Source organism: Paroedura picta, chromosome 3, assembly GCF_049243985.1.
Source record: "Paroedura picta isolate Pp20150507F chromosome 3, Ppicta_v3.0, whole genome shotgun sequence".
Lineage (NCBI taxonomy): Eukaryota > Metazoa > Chordata > Lepidosauria > Squamata > Gekkonidae > Paroedura > Paroedura picta.
The window spans coordinates 103,481,156-103,505,574 of NC_135371.1; the positions used below are offsets into that span (position 1 = coordinate 103,481,156).

Genomic DNA, 24,419 nt, shown 5'->3' on the forward strand with positions numbered 1-24,419 from the left:
AAAGAGAACACATAATACTTCAGCTCAAAGTGTTTTGGAGAATCAGAAAAACAAACAAACAAACAAGAATCAGAAAACAAAATATAAAGCATTGTATGAGATATTCACATACCCACTGCAACCAACATCATATGCAGCCATGCATTTTATACCTGGTTATCTGTATCAAGTATTAGCAAAGCTTTTATTTTTATTTGTTTATTTACATTTTAAGAAAGTTGTTATAAGAGGAACTCCTGTGCAGAGCTTCTGTGTCAAACCTTTCAGTCTTAGCTGCCAACCAATGGCAACATCAGAAGGTACACACCCATCCCCACTGCCAGAGAAGTTTATTGTTTTCATCCACTGAACCTCAAAAACCTCAAGTCAAAATGTGAAGTGAGCTGCTAAAGAACTAGTTGATTTATACATTGTTGGCCTGCCAAAGATCTTTTGAGTTGTTCATTTGGAGAAATGAATATCTTATGCTTGGAACAGAAATTCAACATAACCAATCACACTATTGTGCAATTCTAACTTTCCATTTAGAAGACCATTTTGTCTCCTGTCAGATATTTATCACAGTAAAAGATAACAGAAGGCTTCCTGAGTACAAAGTCAAATTATTTACTGCACCTTACAGCAAGGACTTCTTTGACTTTTTGCACAATGACAAATTAAGTATAGGTGGCCTTTTACAAGTGAAGCAACTTTTGTGAGCTCCACCTCAGTCAGAAAGAAAGAGCTCTTTAACCAAGTGCTAGGGGACAGAGGAGCTGCCAAGACAGTCACTTAATAGAAGAAGCAGCACACACTGAGATGCTGGAGGCAGCTATAAACACAGGAGGGAGAGGGAAGAGAGAAAACCGTATTAATTAACCCGTTATTTGCACCTCCCCGACTGAAGCAAAGGCAGAAATCACACATCTGACTGCTAAATGACACAAGAATAGTTAATTGGAGAGCAGATCTGTTGTATTGTTTTAATGGCTAAAATAAACTAGCAGGTCAAATTCTTATATTCATATCTAGGGTCCAAGAATTACTGGGTGCATACCATTAATTGGCATTTGGCAATTTGTGGCCCTTAAGTATGTTGTAAACGGCCTGGAGCCCCTAGAATTAGACAGGTTAGAAAAACAAATGAAACCCAACAACATACATCTTTAAATAGGACAGGGTCCTATTATCTTTAAATAGGACAGGGTCCTATTAAATAAAAGAGTAAGGCCACCTGGGGAGGAGTTAGGGCGGGCCCTGTCCAGGATAAAAACTCAGAGGGCGGCTCCTGATTGGGCCCTCCGAGTGTCCATCCAGGGCCAAGCAGCCAATGGGGAGGTGCGCAAAGTGCCTTCCTATTGGCCCCTCACCAGGAAAGACCAAAATTCCATTCACCCAGCCCAGTCTGGCTGCCAGTCTGCTCCTGACCACTGCAGGGAGAGGAGGTCAGCAGGGCTGCCGAGGGGGATGAGAACAGAGGCTGGGCCAGCCCTTTTTGCCCCAAGGCTGTCCTAACTGCCATGTCCAACTGCAAATTGCCTCAGAACCCTGACAGAGCTGGCAGGAGGCTGCAGAGTGCTCCCCCTCCCCCCTCCCTTCAGGCCTCCTGCAAAGGATCCTTTAACAGCCCCTGACTGAGGGGAGGGAGGCCTTTCCAAGAGCAACGCAGGGGAGCCTGAGGACCTTCCTTTCGTGGGTGGGGAACTTTCCCCTTCTGCCAAGCAGTTGGCTGACAGGGAGGCCACAGAAAAGCCCCTTCTCACTTAAAATACTGCTCTGGCTGGGGGTTAGACACAGCCAAGCCATGTGTCTTTCTTCTTTGCAACTCTCTGCAGATTTGAGGCCACTGCACAGCGTTATTCTGCAGAGGAAGCTGGCTCTTTTGTCTCCTGTTTCATCTGCACAACAACCCTGTGCAGTAGGCCTCAAGTCTTTCAATTCAACAACAACCTGTGTGGGAAGCCTTAAATGTTTCTTCTCTACCACAACCCTGTCCAAAGTAACCCTTTCTGCCTGGGGAGCTGATCTTTATACTCTGCAGGTGAGCTGTAATTCCTGGAGCTCTCCAGGCCACACCTGTAGGTTGGCTATACATGGGTTGGAAATATTCCTGGAGGTTTGGAGGTGGGACTTCAAAATCGTACAATGCCTCAGAGTCCAGCCTTCAAATGAGCCATTTTTGCCTGCAGTTGGGAGGGAGTGGTGCAGAGGTGTCCCTCCTGGCCTATGGGTTATGGCCAGCCCTTATCAGCAACTGTTTGTATTCTGGGGCGCAGACAGGCAGACCAGCATCAGTCCTGTGAGTCTGGAAAGTGCAGGAAGATCTAAATAAATATTTACAGCCTGAAACTATATAGAGAACAAGTAAATGTCTGGAGACACATCGTAACTGAAATAGTAACTGGCAAATAACCTTCGCCTGGCAAATAAAAAAACAGTATAAAAAACCTTACTAAGGTCAAGACTGCTGTGCACAGACAGTCTTCCTCTTAGGGTTGCCAGCTTCCCTGTGAGGCTCGCTACCCCACCTCCCTCATGGGGAGTCTGCTATGGGGAGAGAAGGGGAAGACGATTGGAAAATGCTTTGAGACACCTGAGGCCTGCTGGGTCACTGCGGCCCATTCCCAGTTCTCTCAGATCTCTCACAACCCTACATACCTCACAGCTTGACTATTGTGGAGAGACAAATGGAAAAGGTGTTTGTAAACCGCTTTGAGACTCCTTTGGGTAGTAAGCAATAGGGTACAAAAATCCATTCTTCTAAGGAGCAACCATGAAAGAAGCATGTGGGCACATAACATTTTACCAACAGTTAAAATATGGGAGACAGAAGGAACAGGGTGGACACCTGTGTACTGTGACTACCCTATGTGTATTAGGGCAGAGGGGCATTTCGGTGAATGTGGCCTAATTCACACAAGAAGGGAAATGACGCAGAACTGGGGGGAATTGGTTGCCATGTAATCTTTCCCTAAGAAGAGTCTCCAGTCTGATTTTCCCTTCACATATCTGAAGACATGGCTCTGGAAAGCTCATCTGTAACCTCTATGCAACAATTCCCAAAGGTCAGTCCTCTCCCACAATCAACAGACATTCCACACCACAGGTTCTTGACACCCATATCTCCACACCCATGGCCTCATTTGCCACCATGCCACCACAACCTCCCACACAACACACATGACAACCCCATGCCCTTACAGACTGGACAACTCCTCCCCTTCCTCTTCCCACTGCCAAGCTCTAGCGCCCGTTGTATTCTTGGAGACAACGGGCTTTGCCCCTAGTTAGTAGATAATCTGATAACATGCATTAGCAGATGCTATTCATCATGAAACAAGGTGGAGGCACAGGTAAAAGAACAAACAAATTTGGGTCTCTCACACATTCTAACCAGTCCTGAGTTTCCTGGTGACTCTTTGCACACACACATTCATAAGGCAAAGTTACATGTTTCTATAACTTAAGCTATAAAGTTTCTGTTACACATGCCTTCTCTCCAATATAACCTACAAAAACTTTGGATTTATTATTTCAAAGTGTATTTTCTATATCAGTGGTTCTCAACTTGGGGGGTCGGGATCCCTTTGGGGGCCGAATGACGCTTTCACAGGGGTTGCAGCAGGGCAAGCAGCTGGGCCGGGGGGGGGCGCCACTGTTGCTGCTCTTCCTGCAAGTGCCTGCGCTCGGCCACCAGTCGCTCCAGCAGCTTCCCCAGGAAAAAAATGTATATACAATCATGAACAAAGGATATTCACGCCATGGGTCAGATTTGGTTTAATTTCTGTGAGAGAACTCTTGCATAATTTTATGGTAGGGGTCACCACAACATGAGGAACTGTATTGAAGGGTCACAGCATTAGGAAGGTTGAGAACCACTGATCTATACAATGCAACAATGAACAACAAACATTTTATTTACCAGTTCAAAACAGGTGATGGGAAGGCTTCTTACCTGAAGGGTGTGCTAAGTGAACTGAGTCTACATCCTAAAGCTCTCCTGTGCCAGAATGTTATGTAGTCTGACTGATTTGCAGGAGTACCTGCAAGATGGCCTGAAGTTTGACTGTCACTGTGTTAGATGCATCTGTATTTCGGAAAGGATGTGACCAGACACAGCCATAATCTGGGGCATCTCAAAATCAGAAACAAAACACTGGTCTTATCTGAAGGTTTCTTCTCTTCAGTGGGGTGAAGTCTCCATGGCTTGGTAGGTCATGCCTATGCTCGCTCTGGTAGGGCTATTCAAATTCAAAAGGCCATCGGGGGCAGCAAGGGCAACACGGCTCCTCCTGGGCCCAGAGGAATGCCCTGGAAGCTGCATGCAGCCCAAAGAGGGAGCAGAGCTGTGGGGAGGCCTGAGACGGGAGGCCTGTTGAAGAAGCCAGCTGGCCTGGAAGCGGATGTAGCTAGAGCCCCAGCTGCTGCCTGAGAAGTGCCCTGGGAAGGCATTGTCCCCAGAGCCACCAACGCAGTGGTAAAACGCACAGCAGCCCTTGCCAGGGCTTGCTGCACCCAAGCCTCATCCCCAGGGAAGAAAGGAGATGCAGGTGCGGCGGCGTGGTCTGAAGAACCACCATCTTAAGGGGGGGAGGGCAAAGCTGCGGGTAGGGTGGGGGCCACCATTATGATGGGCGCCTCAGAGCGTTTGACTTCGCAGCAACCTTGTGGCCCAAACCGCCCCCCTTCTTTTTCTGATCCTGGAGGATTCCCAGTCCCCTGCTGAAACAGCACCGATCCTGGTCTCAGAGGGCTCTCACCCAAGGGGCACGCTGGCCCCACTGCAATCCTGTGGCTGGTCAGGGGGGTGGCTCCAGAAGCCTCAGAGTACTCACTCAGCAGCACTGCCGGCTGCAGCCCTGCAGAAGCTGCAGGCAGCATTCCCCGCCCAGAAGCCTTGGGCAGGAGTTCAGCACTGTCCTTAAAGGTGAGCTGTGGGTGAGTCCCAGAACCGGAAGCCTCTGGCTGGATGCAACCACTGCTGCAGTTGTCTTCTTGGGTTTCTCTTCATTGGAAAAATAGCAAATGTAGAGACTTGGAAATCTAACTAACGAGTGGAGCTAGCCACAAACCTAAATAACCCAAGTGGTGGGCTGTCCAAAATTGGAATGGCTGGTCCCTGGTTACCCAGCAGAGCCACCCAAGTCATTTGAATAGCCCTACCTGAGTGAGCAGAGGTGTGACCTTGGATAACTTCGCCCCACTGAATTAGAACAGGCATTTTCCTCTGTCCATTTTTAAATCAGATATTGCCATTGATACAAAGCATAGACTGAAGTTTAAATTTGAAGCCCTGCAGAACCCTGCATCTTAGGGCTACCACAAGGTGCCCTGCATTTGCAAACAATCACAGAAGTGTAAAGCACACAGTGGCATATCATGTCAGTGATGAAAAGTGCATGTATGCTCAGTGCTGAAATTCAGTGATAAGAATACATGATTTGCATGCAAACATTTCTAGGGGTACAATTTCTGGACACACTCTCATGTAACAGGGCTCAACCTGACCTGCCGCCAGTATGAACAGACAGCAGAAAAGACCTGTTTTTCGTTTTTTAATACCCAAAGGGGCTTACCATCAACTTTCTTTTCACTCTCCCCACAACAGATAACCTGTGAGGTAAGGCTGAGAGCTCCGGGAGAGAGATCTGTAACTGGCCCAAGGTAGCTCAGCTGGCTGCATGTGGAGAAGGGGAGGGGAATCAAACCCGGTTCTCCAGATTAAAGGTTGTCATTTTTAACCACTACACCAGACTTGCTCTCCTGTCAGGTACTTGCCACTGTGTTAGAGCATGTCTGACCAATATGCAGGTTTAAGTGGCCATATATTTTCCCACAAATCTTTCCCACATACCATTTCTATGTGTTATAAAGAGAAAACCTGCCTTTGACATGTGCCCATTCTTCACAACTGATGTGACACACACATCTAATACATTACATCACTGTGGGATCATAACATTCAGAGTACAACAAAGTACGGCCCCTGGACTGATCCTGTACCCGGTGCCGGGCTGCAAAGGCCAGGGCGCCGGGCCGCGGTTCCCTCTCCCCACCCCCCACCCCCCGCAGTAAAAAACTTCCCAGGCCGCAAGCTTGCGGCCCGGGAAGATTCTTACTGCGGGAGTGGAGGGGGAGAGGGAATAAAGGCCGCGCCGCGCATACACGGCACTTTCGGCATGCGTGGGCGTGGCTGTCGCCCTACCGGTCCCCAGCCAAAAAAAGGTTGGGGACCACTGCTCCAAAGGAAAGGATTGGGGCTGAAACTCTCAGTCTGCAGCCCAGATAGTCAAGTGAATGAAAACCCTGTCACCAATTTCTATGTCATATGGAATCGTAGAATCATAGAGTTGGAAGGGACCTCCAGGGTCATCTCGTCCAACCCCCTGCACAATGCAGGACACTCACAACTACCCACGTTTTCTACCCAAAACATGTAAATTCTAAAAGTACTAGACTTGGATTGGGGGGCAGGGGAAGATTCTGGTATCTGACATTTAGCACAACTAAATCTTCCATATAACCATGAAGGCCTCTAGAAAGGTGTAGCACAAACTACCAGATACAACTATTGAACAACTTCAGATCATTTCATGATCCGAAGCTTATACAAGGCAAAGAATATGGGGATGGCTATGCCCACCAAGGGCCCTTCAAATCCCACCACCAGTTTCCCAAATGAAAATGTTTTTACCTCACCCATGCTTGGAAGTGAGCTCCACAGATGTTAAGATTTTATCTACAAAAAGTGTTGGGCTTCTCAGTCTATGTCATGTCAAAATGTTCTGCTCCCTCTGCATTTGAAGTGTACCCCTGAAACTGTCATTCCTTTTACCAAGACATTTCCCTGGCCTTATCAATACACTGGCCATTAGCCACTCAACAGCTATAGGTGATGGCTTACTTACCTAGGGTCTGCATAGCCTCCTCACTTTGCTGGACCTGCTGAGACATCATCCTGCTAATGCCCATTAAGCTCTCAGTGATGTTACTGGCCCCCTCAGCCAAGCTTTCCTTAGTAGTTTTCCTAGAGAAAAAACACAAATAGAAAATAAGCTAGCACAAATAAACCAACATTGCCAATCCATTAACATATCCTTAAAGCCAGAGAGAATACAAAGCGGTATGTAGACAGCAAGCACTGGGAACTGTATGGAAGAATATCAGCTGCTCAGGTCTCTAGGAGCTTCTCAAAGCTAATTTACAAATGATGGCAGATGGAACAGAAAAAGCCATGGGGCTGGCTGAGTGAAGCGGAAGCTGGATGGCCAAGGATGAAACTCTGAAGCAATCTGGGAACTCTGAAGGTACAACATTTGGTAACCGAGTTGTCTAGTTACAAAGGCATGATTCTGTCACCCCCTACCTTCTGCCATTGTCCTTGTAGAGATAAGATTAATCTCTCTTTTTAAAAAAAATCCACTTTTGTACAAACAGCACCAAGTTTTAGGCTATATAAGTAATACATCATGAGAGCCAAGGGATATGGTTGTTACAGTGATGGCCTAGGACCAAGGAGACCAAGCTTCAAATCCCTACTCAACCAAAAGAGTACCCTGGGCTACTTTCTTTGACTTCACTAGGTGGTTGATGGGGGAGGGAATGGAGAAGTAGGGAATTATGTAAGCCTCCCTGAGTGAAACATGGTGATTAATATTACCTTTGCCTTAGAGGGTCTCCTCCTCTTAATAATTCATCTTTCTCAGCATTGTCAATGGCAATCTTGCAAGCCAGGTTTGCCTTCCTCCATGCTGCCTGATTGCTGAAACCATTAATATACCATGATTTAGAAGAAGAGTGACTAGACAGAAACACATTCAAAGACTCTGTTAACCAAGGAGCAAATGAGATGTATGCACAAGTCATTTCTGTTTCATATACTAATAAATTATCATGACTGCATTAATTGCTACATTGTACATTTCCTTCACTGGTTATTTCCTACAATATCTCAAAACATGAATAATATTTCCTTGATCCATCTAGCAATGAAAATACCTTGATGCTTGAATCAATTAATAATACCTCATTACAATCCTCTAGAAAATTAGGAGGGACGCCCATAGCATTGAATGGATATTTTCAACAGTCCACTATCTTCTAAACAACGTTCAATCATCTTAGAAAAACATTGTATTGCAGCTCGGTGTTTATTCTGCTAACAGTGTATTTCACCAGTCCATTGTTTACTATGGAAAAAATACTGTCTCTATTCAAAAACAAAACCATAACCTGTGCCTGCTGCTGTATACAAGGTTCAATCTTGCCAAACAGACTTCATGAGAGGAGATACTGAGCCTTCAAACTTTTAAAACTTAATTTAAATTTATTTGATTTCACTGTTATAATTAATTTGAATGTACTGGTGAATTTTGACATTACCCACCCTGAGCCTACGGGAAGGATAGACTATAAGATTAAAGTTATTATTCTTGTTATTAATATTAATGTAGTCATCCAAGGCTATTTTCCCCTGCATCTTCAAATTCCATGAAATTCAGCACATTTCCAGGCTACGGTTTTACAATACCATTTAATTATGAAATAACAATGTTTTGAACAGGATGTGCTTTGAAAAAACAAAAACAAATACACAATCCAGTTGATAATCAAACATCTTTGAGTCTCATTTATTGCGGTGGGAGATACATAAGCATACCACCAATTCAAACACTGACGGCAAATTTAAAATATGTATTCTACATGTTACGCATGCCCAGTATAAAACTACCGGGGAAATATTGGTTTTGGAACAGCGATGAAAAGAACAAAAATGTAGCCCTTGAATAGGATGGAAGGACCATAGCTCTGGGGCACTGCCTGATCCTCAAAGATAATTTCATACTATGTCAATAATTTTTAATGTTTGTGACCATTGCCATGAAGTTGTTCATTAAAGTATACTTAGACCTGCCAACAGGAAAAGCAAAAAAAAAAGTTTATAAACCATAAACATTTCTACAGAAGAATGGCCACAGGAATCTGAATTGCAGCATCAATTTTTTAAAATAGACAGTTGAAAATAAGAAATCAAAATGTATTTTACTTATGAGTCCCTTTTATCCTAGCAATTACCATTCAACAACAGGATTTTCTTGACAGAAAAAATACAATAGCTACAAATGTTAGGTTAGTATACTAGTCCAGTTGTGGAAGGCCATGCTAATCTTCTCTGTATCGTTCCAATGTTAGTATATGTGCTGCCAAAGTGAACACAGTTATACTGATCCAATTCTGACACTAACTCTGTTTTGTGAATTTACAGGAACACCATTTCTGTGGAACATATTGTTTTGATATCATGGTTTATGGATGAGTTTTAGAAAAAGGTGTATGTAAACATTTATCTTTAAAAGATATGGTTGACAAACAACACTCACCACTCAACTCACCTGAGCATTTGCTTTTTATGGTTTTCTACTTCTAGGAGTAAACTTTGCTTTTCTGATTCTTTATCTTGTTCCTTAGCCATCTGTTCAAGCTCCTATGCAGACCCAGAATCAACATTTTTATTAATATATTCTGAATCACTTCTATACACACTTTTTAAAGGAATCAACCTGATTAGTGTCCCAGTCCTGAATATCCGTACTTGAAAGGTAAGATATACTTACTCAGTGGAGTGTACTTGAACAGAAGCATGTGCAGGATTTAAGAAGCATAGCTGGACTTCGTGGTTTGGGATCAAATTGCCAATGGCTTTGGATCAACACTGTATTACCTTTTAACATGTATAGTCTCAACATGTGTACATAGCTACTATGTTCAAAGCCAAGGCTGACAGCTCAATCCTAAGTAGAGCTACACTTTTCTAAGTAGATGGGTGCAAAAGGGTATAACTCTGCTAAGACTGCATGGTGAATGAAGCAAACTAAAATATGAACATCATGATGCAAATCTAGACAAAAATTATAGGTAACAACCAGATCCATGGGAAACATTGTCAATCAGGTGTGCTATATTATTGTCTGCACTTTTCATAGGGTTAGGGTTATGCTATTAGGTTAGCAGAGATAGATGTGAAATTCCTTTGGCTGATAGAATCACCCTTTGAGACTCCCTGAAAAGTTGCAAGCAGACATTTTCCTTGCTGTTCCAGCACAAGGTTTTTTTTTTGTTTTGAGAGATCCCTACTCAGCCAGGGAAAACAAGGTTTTATTAAAAAATGGTTAGTCGTCTGCCAAAATAAATTCCAGTTTAGAAGTTTTTTTATCTTGAACATAAAGTATCATATGTATGCTCAGAGGAATATCATGCTTTAGACAGGCAAAATCAGGTGATTTAGTACAACTGTGGTCTTTCAGTTGCATGTACATCCTATATAAGCAGTTAGCATACTGTATCAATTTCTCATCTGGAATTCAGTGAAGCTGCTTCCTGTTTTGCAATGTTCAGTGGTTAAGGAGCTTAGACATTTTAGTTCATTCTTAAATCCAATGTAGAGAGATTTTTTCTAATAAGCTTTTATCTATCAACACATAAATTATTAGAATACTTTAAATTAAAATTTTAACTAAAACACCAAGTGATTATTGCTTAGGGAATCTTCAAATACTTGAAGGACAACAACTGTTGCCCCAGAACCAATCGGTTGAAATGAATTCAAAAGAATTTTCAGCTAAACATCCGGAAGAAGTTCCTCACCATTAGAATAGTTCCTCAGTGGAACAGGCTTCCTCAGGAGGTGGTGGGTTCTCCTTCTTTGGAAGTTTTTAAGAGGAGGCTAGATATCTGACAGAAATGTTGATTTTATGAACTTAGACAGATTGTGAGTGGGTGGGCAGGAAAGGATGTGCCAGTGTTTGTCTCTTCTGGCCTTCCTTGTATATCCAGGGAATTGCTAATTGCTGCTGTGGAATGGTAGGTGAATTTCCTCCAGGCCAGGCTGGATTCTGGAGATTTTTGGTGAGTGGGGATCATTAGGGCATGAAATTGGGGGCACTGTAGGTAAGCAGGTAGTTATGAGTCCTACATCGTGCATGTGGTTGGACCAGATGACCCTGGAGGTCCCTTCCAACTCTGTGATTCTAAGCTTTTCACATTGAACCTGAAACTAATAAATAAACTTCTGGTCTCCCATTAAAGTTAGAACACTGGGTCCTGAGAAAACTGAATGCCAGAAGTAACATTCTGGGCAGTAATTTGACCAACAGTAGTTAGCATGCTGCTTTAATTCAAGCAAATATACTTTTCATATCCCTTTAGAAACAGGTCTGTTAAATTGCCTTGATGTATTGTGACATTTTGTAGAAATTTAATCAGCTTTAACACAAAGATAGTAAATGTACACAGCTGATAAATGTGAAATGGATAACCATACGTTATTGTTAATACATACGTTATTGTTAATACGTTATTGTTAATACTTGTTGGCTTTCACGGTGGCCAATAGTTTATTTTGTTTTATTAGTATTCCTCACCTGTATTCTAAGCCGCAATAGCTGAAATTTTTCCTTTACTTTGGCATTCAGTTCTGTTAGTGTACTTATAGGACCCATGCAGTCTCGGATATCCTAAAAGAAATAACAAGCAACATACAAAACAAATGTATTTTTTACACTGAGCTTCTTTTAGATTGTGTTCTGCCAGATTGATCCACAAAAACTTGTTCTGTTCTCAGAGGAACAGCAGAGATACCAACCAAAAACACTAAGCCAAAGAAGCATTTAAAAGAACCACTGTTATTCTGCTATTATTATTAATGGAAATAAAATGTTTACATTAAAAACAGCAGCTACCACTAGGGCTGTTGACATGGTGAGAGCACACCCATGTTTTAAGAAGAGCTGTTTATTTGTATCCTGCTTTTTACTACTACCTGAAAGAATCTAAAAGCAGCTTACAATTACCTAACCTTCCTCTCCCAACAGACAGACTGCAAGGTGGATGAGAGCTCTGAGAGAACTGTGACTGGGCCAAGGTAACCCAGTTGGTTACACGAGGAGGAATGGAGAATAAAACCCAGCTGTCTAGATTAGAGACTGGTGCTCTTAGTCACTACACTAAGTTGGCTTTCTAAGAACATTATTATTAGATTTATTTCCCGCCTCTCCCGACAGGCTCGAGGCAGGTCACAACAATTAACCCCATTAAAATTCCCATTAAAACATCAATCTACTAACATGACGGCTAAAAATCCCATCCCTCCCCCAATTATCAAAGAGGTGAAGAGGAAAGGATAGGGGAGTAGCGTACACTCCAACTCCTGGGGGGGGGGGAGCGATGTCCCTGATTCGCTGACCCCAGCCTCAACCATAGACCTGGTGGAAGAGCTCCGTTTTACAGGCCCTGCGGAAAGCTGACAAATCCCACAGGGTTAGATCATTAGTCCATCTAGTCCAGCATTCTTCTTGTCTCACAAAGTGGCCAACTAGTTCTCCTGGAGGAACAACAATACAGCATTGCTATAAGCAAGAAGAAGAAGAGTTGGTTCTTATATGCAGCTTTTCCCTACCCGAAGGAGGCTCAAAGCAGCTTACAGTCACCTTCCCATTCCTCTCCCCACAACAGACACCCAGTGGGGTGGGTGAGGCTGAGAGAGCCCTGATATCACTGCTCGGTCAGAACAGCTTAATCAGTGCTGTGGCAAGCCCAAGGTCACCCAGCTGGCTGCATGTGGGGGAGCGCAGAATCGAACCTGGCATGCCAGATTAGAAGTCCGCACTCCTAACCACTACACCAAACTGGCAAGGTGAAAATTAATCCTAAAACTGGCTTATGTGTTAAAAAGTTTGTCCAAACAATGTTCTTCCATAAAGTAGATGTCATATTTACATAAAAGGAGAGATATAAATCATATGTATTTAAATTTACTGAGGCTGCATAGCTGATCACTTCTTAGAAGAATGAATGTACACAGCAGCTTACATGCATTGACTTCAATAGGCTCCGAAAAATTGATATTCTGCTTAGATTACACTGTAAGAACTTTCCCCTCTAAGATTTTAATAGTATGTTCACTGGTCCCTCATTATCCCAACATTTAAGGAAATCTGGCTCTAGTCCTGAGAAAGAACTGAACAGACTGAGGAAGAAAGAGAGCAGAGGACAGGTCTATTTTACCACACTATCTTACACAAATCTGTTGGTTTCAGCAGGAGTAACTGATGCAGTCAGACCTCAAACTCAATAAGCTGTGGCCATGCCCAAAGACGCCCTGTTACAGATACATAAGATAATCCTTTTCTGATAAAAAATAGACAACACTGAAGTGATACACCATGGAAGATGTCTCTGTCTTTACTGAACACAGGAAGCATATAATGGACAAAAAATGTTTCCGGGAAATAGGTTTGCCAGTTCTGGATTGAAAAATACCTGCAGATTTTGAGAATGGAGCTTAAGGAAGGTGGAGTTTGTGAAGGAAGGACCACAGAATAGAATGGAGTACTGTTAGATCTGTGGCGGGTCTTGTGGGTAAAGAACCACGGGTACTGCATTTGTTGTAGCTCTTTACTGGTGCCAGAACATGATACAGGTAGTACCAAGACTGCAGTGAACCCCACCCCCGCTAAGAAACCCCCCAACTATATACAAATATGAGACAAAAGGGATTGCTCATGGCCATGTGCCATTGTCTGGATCCCACTGATTGGTTTGAACTGATTGGATCCCAGAATGGGGATCCTTGGATTGTTAAGGTTAAAACCAATCTGTGACTGATCCTGCCTCAGGCCATCCTCCATAGGATCTGGCACATACACAACAAATATCACACTCTAAACCAGGCATTTTCTCCAGGGAATACAATCATGGTCACCTAGAAATCGATTGTAATAGCGGACGATCTGTAGATGACACCTGAAGGTTGGCAATCCCACAGGGGAGGACTTTGTAGCCAGCCGCACATAGGAGGGAGAATGGAAGGGGGCGGGAGCCCAGGACGCTCGCCGATTTGCCACATCCACACCTGCAAGATGTCCATGGACTACAGCGTGCCTGCAGGGGCTCGTGGTGGTTGTAGACCCCGGCCATCCGGAGAGCCCCGAGTACCCAGAAAGGCCGGCTTCACCCCCCAATGCAGCTTTTCTCAGCAGGGTGGGGCGGCGGAGGGAACATCTCCCCTGGTTTGCGAACTCCGAGGGGGTCAGTGGTGCCTCTCACGACGGACAAGCGTCCAGAGGAGCCGGCCGGAACCAGCCAACCCGGGCAACAGGGACGCGGCTACGAAGATCCCCAGGGCAGCAGCTTATAGGGAAGACCGGCTGTCAGGCTGGAAAACCCGGGGAGTAGCGAGACACGAGCTACTTACTGCCCGGCGAAGAAAGAGTAAGAGAGCTGGCTCTACCTGCACTGCCGCTTTAATCTCGAGGTCAAATTTGACAATCTCCTGGTTGCAGACCCGAACCGGCACGTCAGCGGCAGCCGCCATCTTGGGAGTGAGCAACTACGGCAAGCAAAAGGAGCCAAAATACAATTTCGACCCGCCCACTTCTCCATTTAGGCCGGAAGGGCCAGTGGAGCCAATTCCCTAAAGGAAGGCCGACGGGAGGGGAAAGGAAGGCGTGGCTTACCCTTAATCTGGGTTGCTCTCGCATGCCTGAAACGCCCTGCGTGAGGCGGAGTGCTGAGTAGACCGCTCTTGGGCGCCAAAAGCCAGGTGGCCCTTCTTGTTAAGAACCCGGCCTCGCAAAAATCACAGCGCTCCATTCAGAGATAGTTCATTTGTATTTGTTTATAGGCCGCCTTTCTCTCACGGAGTCTCAAGGCAGATTGAGCGGTGCAAACCCATAGCAAGGCACAGGGACTAGGTCGACAGCATTTAGAACCGATCCAATCAAACAGACAGAGACACGACATGTCAAGTCAAGCAACGCAGAAAATAGGAGTTACGAAAGTAGAAAACAGTACAGTTAGAAGAGGATAAGAAAACAGATAATATGTACAAAACATTGTGGCACATAAACTACAGTCCTGTTAGTTTCATAAAAATGCCTTCCTTAACCATTTCATTATGCTATTGACCAACTTTTATAAAAATGTCCCTCTGAACAAGTCGTAGAACAACAAAATGTCGTAGAACAACAGAAGTGTAAGAGCTGTCCTTGAGCTATCCAGGCAGGTCATTCTGTAATGACCACAACTGAGAATGCACTAGCTATATTTCTCTACTATACAGATATGTTACATCATCATATAACTATATCAAATAATGTTTTAACATGATTAACATATTAACAATATACAGTGTTTAATCCAGTGCAGTAGGCAATTGGAGCCACATGTGAAATAGGCACGGTTTCTTTAAAGTCCAAAGTTTTAAAAAATATTGTTGGAAATAAATTCCTATAAAGTCTTTTGGATTCATTTCTGATCACAAAAGCATGATCAAACTACATGTTTTTCTCTTTAGGGGTATTATTTGTGAACCTTTCTAACTGATAAAAAGCATTCAGGGAATGGAAATGTTGAGTACAGAAAACAATCAGGTATAGCAAGGATGTGTTGCTGGTGACCAAGATAATTCATGCCATAGTAATTATTAGATCTCTTAGAATCATAGAATAATAGATTTGGAAGGGGCCTCCTGGGTCATCTAGTCCAACCCCCTGCACTGTGCAGGACACTCACAACCCTATCTCTCATCCACTGTAACCTGCCACCCCCTTGAACCTTCACAGAATCAGCCTCTCCATCAGAAGGCTATCCAGCCTCTGTTTAAAAATCTCCAAAGATGGAGAACCCACCACCTCCTGAGGAAGCCTGTTCCACTAAGAAACCACTCTGTCAGGAACTTCTTCCTGATGTTTAGACAGAATTTATTTTGCATTAATCTCATCCCATTGGTTCTGGTCCGTCCCTCTGGGGCAAGAGAGAACAACTCTGCTCCATCCTCTATACGGCAGCCTTTTAAATACTTGAAGATGATTATCGGATCCCCTCTCAGTCATCTCCTCTCCCAGCTAATCAGACCAAGCTCCCCCAACCTTTGCTCGTACGTCTTGATCCAGAAAGGTAGACACTTTTTCAAGACATTTTCTCAAAAAAAGAGATAAGGTTGGTCTGACATGACATGTTCTTGCAAAACCCATGCTGAGTCTTAGAAATCACAGTTCTTTTAGTACTCTTGGATGCACTTCATCTGGCCCAGAAGACTTTGTTTTATTTAAAGAAACTAAGTGTTTATGGACGACCTCCACAGTGATCCTAGGTCACCATTCATCCCCCCTGTTGTAATATGTTTTTGCCACACAGAGCACTATTTCCCTCAACAGAGAAGATTGAGGGAAAATAGGAGTTAAGCAGTTCATCATCCTTACCACTTAGTGCCTCTAATATTTGTGAAAAGCCCTCCCGGGCGGAGCATGTCTGGCCGGTGTCTGGGTTCTCTTTCCTGCCTGGCCCTTGCCTCCTGTGCCTCACTCCCTCCCTCGCCATGAAGCCTGCCCCTAGTGCCTGCCACCCCCCTCCGCCTAACCCTCACCCCGCCACTTTGGAGCCACGCACAAGCAGAGGAGCCCATGTGAGCCCCAAGAGGCGAGAGTCCCAAGAGAGGGAGGTGCAGCCATCCGCCTCTCCTTCGAGCCCTCTCCCTGCACGCAACATGCTGCCATCACTTGCTACACCTGACCGTGATGTGGGGCCCTGCACTCCTTGCCTGAGACCTTCCAGTTCACTATCTCCTAGAGGGTGAGCCCCAGAAGGAACGCCCAGGCCCAGAAGTGGGAAGGCGAGAAGAAGGAGGAAACCCCTGGCCAGTGGAGGGGAGGGAGGGGGGAAGGCGCCTCCAAGCACACGTACCCCCCAGCAATGGGGTGCCCCACCAGGTCCTGAGGGCCTCAGGCCCCTTCCCCCCTCCCACGCTTACCTCTTTGTGGACCCACCCTCTGCAGGAGCCATCTGACCTGTCAACGCCTTTCAAAGTCTATTTTTTACAATTGGCTTTGAAGCTAGTCTGTTATAATTTCACTTTCTTGCCCTCGCATTGGTCCTACAGATTCCCTACTCTTTTTCTTACTTGGAATATAACTAAAGAAGTCTTTTTTGTTATGTTTAGCGCTTTTTGCTAGCCTAAGCTCATATTGAGCTTTCGCTTTTCTAACACTCTCCCTACAATCATTGGTTATTTATTTATACTCATCTTTGATAATAAGGCCTTCTTTCCATTTCCTAGATGACTTTTCTTTTTATTCCTCAAATAATATGACAGGTGCTTATGGAACCACCTTGGCTTCCTTAGGCTCCTTCCATCTTTTCTTCTCAAGGGAATTGTTTGACTGAGCCTTCAGTATTTCACTTTTAAGAAACTCCCAGCCCTCTTGGACTCCCATCTCTTTAAGTCTTTCTGACCACGGAACTCTACGCAACACACCTTTAAGTCTGTTAAAATCTGCTTGGGTGTTAATCTGCTGCAGATCCCCGACCCCAGAGATTTTCACCTGGCCTTGACCTGGGCCAGGGCTGTTTCTGTCCTGGCCCTGACCTGGCGGAATGAGCTGAGGCGCCTGACAGAGCTGGCACAGTTCCACAGGGCCTGGAATATGAAGGCAGGTCTTTGGTTGAGGCCAGAGCAAGGGAGAACAGCGGCCCCTCCTCAGGCTGGGCTAGTCTAAGAGACTACACCAGTCCATTAGGTGAGTCGCCACTCCTTCCCCAAGACAGGTGGCAGGCTGCTGGACTGGGGTGGGCGGAAGGTTATTATTTCCCACAAATCTTGTTGTTTTCATGTGTTGGATTCTTAATTTGGGTTTTATCAGGGATTTTTTCTGACCTGATCTGGGAGTGGCGTTCTGGGAGCAGTGAGCTATCCTTATCCATTGTTTTTCCTCTATATATTTCTGAAACAACCTAGGGGGTAGGACGTGTCCGGCTGTCCAAGTTGGAATAGGGCCAATCAAGGTGCAGACAGCTTTGTTCTGATTGGCCCTGCCCCTGCGGCTCCCGCCCTCTGGCCCTGGACTCTAGCCTCTTTGCTCTCAGACGCCTCATTGCCTGGAGCCAGCAGCAGGTGAGAGGGCCCTGGGCAAAGAGTCCTGGTGGAGGGCTTGCTAACGAGGGCCTCCCAGCCTGCTGACTGCCTGCTAAGGAGCTCTGTCTCGGCCCTCTTAACGAGCTGCCCAGCCCCCGCCCGCCTGCCCTAACTGATCTGGCTGCGAGCTGCGGCCCAAAGCCATCTTAAGCTGCCTGCCCAGGGGAGGGGACCCTTTCAGAGCCCATTCTTAGGGACGGGGTTTGAAGCTAGTGATCAAATAAATAAATAAATACATAAATAAATAAAAAGACTCATAATGAGATATATTGATTCAATCAAGGAAGACATGGCCTTGTTTGCAAGACCTTAGCAAGGCTGTTAACCATAGGGCATTTGGGAGGTTATTAATTTTAGGATCTCCATAAGTTGAAGTGACTTAACAACACATTGTTCTCTCTCACACACACATACACTAACACACACTTGCTTTCAAGCCAAAGTTTATAATATGGGCTATCATAAGGAGACACTGGAGCAACTGTGTGGGTTAATTGGAAAGTTTCAAACAACACAAATTCTTCCCAGCAGCAGGTCTTTCCTATTTTTCTGACAGTGTCTGGTAACCTGCATGATAAACTAGTGAATACTTATTTGTTCATTATAACAGACGCATACCCTCATCTGGACACTGTTTACATTCACCATTTCTTCCAAAATGGATTATTTCCTTGCTTCAGTTTGATTAATGCAGGCTAACTAGCTGGCTCATATTGATACACATTTATGACAGTCTGCATTAAAGAGTTTTGTATCTCAGTAACAGGACTATATAAGTTGCTTTTAGTATTAAAACTCCAAAGCCTTTTGTTTACATATTTAAGGATTCAACTATGCTATAGTTCAGTTTTTCCAAACTGGTGGTAAATGTCACACCAAGGCAGCTTAAGAATTACCTATTCTGTAGAAGCATCCTCTTCGTAATGTTCTTAAGGTTGCTGGGTCCTCCCAAGCCACTGGTGGGGGATGGGGGGATATGGTTGGCAGATTCAGGTTGGACAATTTCTGCATATTTGGGGATGGAGCCTGGGGAGGACAGGAACCGCAGTGAGATACAGTCCATAAAGTCTATGCTCCAAAGCAGTGGTCCCCAACCTTTTTATCACCGGGGACCACTCAACGCTTGACAATTTTACTGAGGTCCGGTGGGGGGGGGTAGTTTACTCCTCTACTCTCAACCACTGCCCTAATGCTCTCTGATTGCTATGGTAATGTTCAAACATCCCTTCAAAATAAGATACAGACACGCCACAACAATGAACATAAGGAACATTTTATTTTCATGGAGATTTTAACTCATGACAATGACAAATCAATGGGAACCCTGAGCTTGTTTCTCTGCAATGAGACAATGACACCCGAAGTGTGTTGTAAACGGCCGGGGGGGGGGGGAGGTGTCCTTCGCAGCCCACCTCCAATTAGTCGACGGACCACATGTGGTCTGCAGCCCACAGGTTGGGGATCGCTACTCCAAAGCACAATTTTCACTAGGGGATGAACTGTAATTCCAGGGGACCCCCAGGTCCCACCTGGTAGCCCGCATCCCGAGTATGAGTAGCTGTTTAGGCTGGGCATCCTGTTGGGAAGGGAATTCTGAGCAGCTAATTCTGCAGAACTAATTGAATTACCCAACCAATCACACCCTAGCAGAGGCTGACTACACAGGGCAGGCCAGTGAATCATGAAATGCCACCTGGCAATGTCTTCTGGGGGTGGTGCTTCGGCCTCCTGGAAGTCTTGTTTATTTATAATGGACCATCAGTATATCCCAGTATATACCTCAGGAAATGCTGGAGTATCTGGCCTTTGTAATTCCACAGAAAGAGGGTAGGGTAGATTTCCCTCGCTGTCTTTCTGCACCCTAACAAAGAAGCGTTATGGTGCCTGAAAAATAACTGTTTTCTTTGTCAGATACTTGTTATATTTGCCAACAAAAACTATTACACCAAATTGTAAACAGTAAGGATTTTAGATGTTTCTCCCAATCCTGTGTGAAATGTAATGCTTAATGTGAGGGGACTGTACTACTTTGTTAGAGAAACTGCAAAGTATGTGGGCCTCTGGATAGACTACACTAGAACTGACGATACCAAGGGAGTGGTTTTCTCTCTCTATTTTTCAGTGAGCCTCTCTTATTTTTATATGGGACAAAGTGATTCAAAATGACTGGTCAGTTAGTTGGTGATTTAGCCAATTTCATTGGCCTTTCAGGACCTAAGAGAACTTTAATTGGATGAAGAGCCTGGTGGAAGTGGCTAAAAGGTCAGCCTGATTACAAGGATCAGTATCTTTGAGTTCACATACAAAGATCACATAATGTACCTCCTGCATCCCATGGCTAGCGTGCGATATTTATATTCAAAACTCATATATTTGGCCCCATAGTTTACGATTTCCTTTGGTATATCCATGTGTTAAGATAGACTTGGCAGATATGTTAAGCTCCAGGTAACTAATGAAGTGACTGTTATCCTGATAAAGCTATTAGCCTTGAAGGTACCACAATATTCTTTTAACTTTTGCCATTACAGATTAACATGGCTATCTCTCTGATGGTACTCTTTTCTGTAACCCTAATGTATGTTTAAGTGCGATGGTGTGGTATTTCATTTTCAGAGAAAGCATATTTAAATTATAGACCCAACAGCTGACTTTGTATACTGCCTGTTTCTCTGCTGTTCCCTATCTACTTTTGAAAAGTAAAATAAACAGGGCGCTTGAGGAAATATATTGTAATGTACACCATTGTTTTAGAAGCTTAAGAAATATTTTAAACAGATGCACAATGGAAGCTATGCAATTATTGAATTGAATTCTGAGACAGACACTTTCTTCATATTCATACAGTTCTTATGTTATCACATTCCCCAAAAGTTCTTTTTAACTATAGTGAGGCAGACAAAATATATATTCTGGCACAATCTGTTTAAGATATCATAGTATTAGTATACAGACAATGTCAAGAGTTACCTGAACCTAACATCAAGACTATAAAATTTTGTGTGTTTAACCATGTTACTCTAAATTAGTGATTTTACTACAAGGAATATGCTTTTTCAAAATAAGATGGCAGAATTATTTATATAGAGAAAAAACATTAAAAATGGCACTTGTTCCAATATCAGTCATATATTTTAACATTAGGGAGACATTATCTATTCAAGCCAGATACTATTTTCCATCCCACACTCTTCTAAAATAGTACAAATGAAGTATGTATTTCCAACTCTCCTACCTTTCTAAAGAAAAAAACTCCCACAGAGGACTATTTCTGTATGAGCAAATGCATGTTACTGACCTTAGCTACTCCTCAGTGTTTGGCAACTGCTGTTCATGTAGATTTGATTTTTATATGCCAAGAATAAAATTGAAACCAGCCGTTTGATTGCATCCAGTGGATTCAAGAGGAACAATATTTCCTATCCTGTGGCTCCTGTTGTTAGATATTTCTATATGATATGTACACAAAATAGTTGCTGCTTCTAAAGAGAACCTTTGTGCCAGCTGCATTTACCAGCTAAGCACCCCAGACAAAAAGAAGGCACCAGAATGTCAGAACTTCTCTTCACGATTTATTTTCAATTACAAAGGATGTTGCATACATTTATGAGTTTGTATCTGAATAGAGGTGCTCGGGCTCAAGGTTGACAGAGTAAACAAATCAATGGGGGGGGGTTGTGCCTCTTTTTTAAAAAAGGAAAAAATACACAACATTAAACATTATAAAAGTTCAAACAGATCATGCTTTTTAACAGGGTAAATTTTCTAAACAGAGACAAGACCTTCAGTACATTTGTCTGAGCTCCAGTTGGAAATGGACTACAGAACATTAATAGCATTACAAACATGATTCCAAGCATAGGAAACTGACCATATTTGCTAAAAAAATTGCTTTCAAAAACTTTTCTGTGCTTCCGTATGCTATCAGCCTTGTAGCCCAATCCAGAACCTGTTCACTTAGAAGCCAGCCTATTGATTGCAGGATGACCTACTTCCAAGTATGTACGCTTAGGAATGGTAGCCTTAGAGTTTTAAATCTCAAATATTGTTTTCATTCTAATAAAAACAGGATAAGGGGTCAAAAACTCCATTTGTAAAATATAGTACAGTATCAGAGGCTGTTTATCCATTACTTTTTAATTTTAAAGAAGGCAACGGGGAATGAAGTTATTAAAGACCAAGCCAATTCTGAGTAGCCATTTCCCTTCAAGTATTTCACATCTAAATGTGGCTGATACTATGTAGATATTAAGCCATAAGCAGTATACATCTAGTTAAACTTTAGATAACCAGGCATGCCTTGACTTGTTTTAATATTAAAAGCCAAAATTAAGTCATCAGTGGCTAACACTAGCTTTCATGGTCCATGTCAGCTGGCTACCCAACAATGATCTTTCATTAGAACTACTCCAGGTATACTTTGACAAGGCAATTATATTTAGTTCTTAGTTCTAGTTTTAGCAGAAGGCAGACTAAGGCTACAAATCCTAAAAGTTTGACATGGAAGTAAGTTTTACTAAGATCAAACAAGCCTTGCTTCCAAGACACTGTGCTAAAAATCAGGGAGAGAAATGCATGATCAATATGCTCTCGGGGACGCTCATGAATATCTTTAGAGACTGAGGATAACATTGTGCAAACACCTTTCTACCACACCAGATCAACGGGGGGAAATAAGATAATCATAAAGCACACATATCAGTACAAAATCCAATCAAGCTGAGAATGCTGTGAAGGAAGTATATGCTAAAGTGCCATTTCTGCGATGTTGACAAAGCATCCCATTTATACCGGAAATATTCTTAAGTGTTGCACTCTCAATGTAGTAATGCCCTTAAATGCAGTAATAAAGAAAGGAAATAATCAGCCATTGCATTAGTAACTGATTGAAACGTACTTTGCACAATCCCTCAGGTAAAAAAACAAAACAAAAAGAAAAACAGAACTGCACTTCTGTACAGGTTTCAGCTATTCAAAATATAGGCTTCCATTTGGTGGCATACTAAACTAGATGATTTGACAGCGGCAGCTAAAAACTGTGATTACAGATGTGTGAAATTCAGGTCACAGAGCCTGAGTATCTGTATTACATATGTTGAATGTGCCTCAACAGAATTCTAGGAAGACTGCTAAATAAGTTAAGGAATAGACTGGCTATGCTTTTTTTTTTTTTCCTGAAGGCAAGATGTAATACAATGCATCAAAACCAGGTAGGAGGCTATTACCATTTTAAAATCCATATTTAAAAGACTTAAAGAGAAACAATACATCAGTTATTGACATTTGTGAATAAACAAGCAGATTTATTAATGAAGGCAAACATCAGAAAATAGACTTTGAAATGAAACCCAAACAGTACGGTATTTGAGAAATGTCTGTTGCTTTAAGATTAATCAAGACAACCTTTAATCTTTCAGAATTTGCTCTTCCTCACTAGACCTCAGTCCGAGTTTAGAAAGATATCACTGACCAAACTAGTGAACTTAGTATATCTGTGCCCAGTTCTTATAGAGTCACTGTTTGCATTGATACTGGACTGGAAAGAGCCAGTTCTTAACCAGCAAGAAGACTAGTACTAATGAGCCCCAGAAAGTGAAATATATCAAGATGTGCTTGATAAATTCAAGAAAGGCAGAGAAGCTTTCATAAAGAGATGTAGTGGAATTACTATAAAAATCCTATCTTTCAAGACCACTGAAAAATTGGTCACCCTATGCCAGTACAAACTATCAGTACAACTTTATATCAAATGTATTTGAAGTTCCTTCATGATACTTTTATTGTACTTTGCTTCCAAGAGGATTCAAGGGTTTAAGGATTCCTGGGGAATGAAAAATAAACTTAGCTCTAATATACAAGTAAGGCACAATATAAAGCCACATCATAATCTGTCAATGGAGAAAATGGGTAAAGGACAAGAACCATACATGGTACAGAATAAGCAATTTCTCATATTGATTCAAAAATAGAGGTGTGGCACTCAATTTGACCAACAATTTTTTTTTTTTTTAGCAAAAGCATGCTTTAATATGGAAACAAACTCCAAAGAATCCAGTGTATGCAATTTAGAATTTTTGTAAAAAATAAAGTGTATAATTGCTTTTGGATGACAGAATATTCACAATGCAAACACTCAGAAAGTGACCCAAGACTTCAATAAGATCCACATACCATGTATGAACACCGAATACCTTTAGAGAGCTCCTCTAAAGATAATCATCCAAAAATGCATGCCACAATGTTCAAAACAAAAACATGAACATTTGGTTTTTTAAACATCTTTGTGATAAGTATACACTAAACATATATTTAATGACACTAGAGGAAGCAGATTGTTACTGGCATTAAAAGTACAACCATTTCTAGACGGTTTAAATGCCACAGAGTCCCCTGGTTAAAATGTAAAGCTGCACAGCTTGCCTATGTCATCTTTACAATAAGGTTAAACCAGCAAAGGTCTTAACTTTACTCT

General features: G+C 43.0%; 1 protein-coding gene and 1 non-coding gene across 2 annotated transcripts in view; both read right to left on the reverse strand.

Annotated features, from left to right (window-relative positions):
• BNIP1 (BCL2 interacting protein 1) overlaps window positions 1-14,441 on the reverse strand; it is a 30,728-nt gene extending 16,287 nt beyond the window's left edge. The window contains exons 1-5 of the mRNA XM_077327038.1: window positions 14,267-14,441; window positions 11,400-11,492; window positions 9,372-9,463; window positions 7,640-7,741; window positions 6,888-7,006 (exon numbers count right to left, since the gene is read on the reverse strand). Of these exons, the coding sequence (XP_077183153.1) occupies window positions 6,888-7,006; window positions 7,640-7,741; window positions 9,372-9,463; window positions 11,400-11,492; window positions 14,267-14,350 (490 nt within the window). The 5' untranslated portion in view covers window positions 14,351-14,441. The remainder of the gene's footprint in view (window positions 1-6,887; window positions 7,007-7,639; window positions 7,742-9,371; window positions 9,464-11,399; window positions 11,493-14,266) is intronic.
• On the reverse strand, window positions 9,087-9,195 carry LOC143834602 (U6 spliceosomal RNA). Its single transcript, XR_013229852.1, has one exon. It is a non-coding gene; the product is annotated as a U6 spliceosomal RNA (small nuclear RNA).
• Window positions 14,442-24,419: the final 9,978 nt, after the last annotated feature.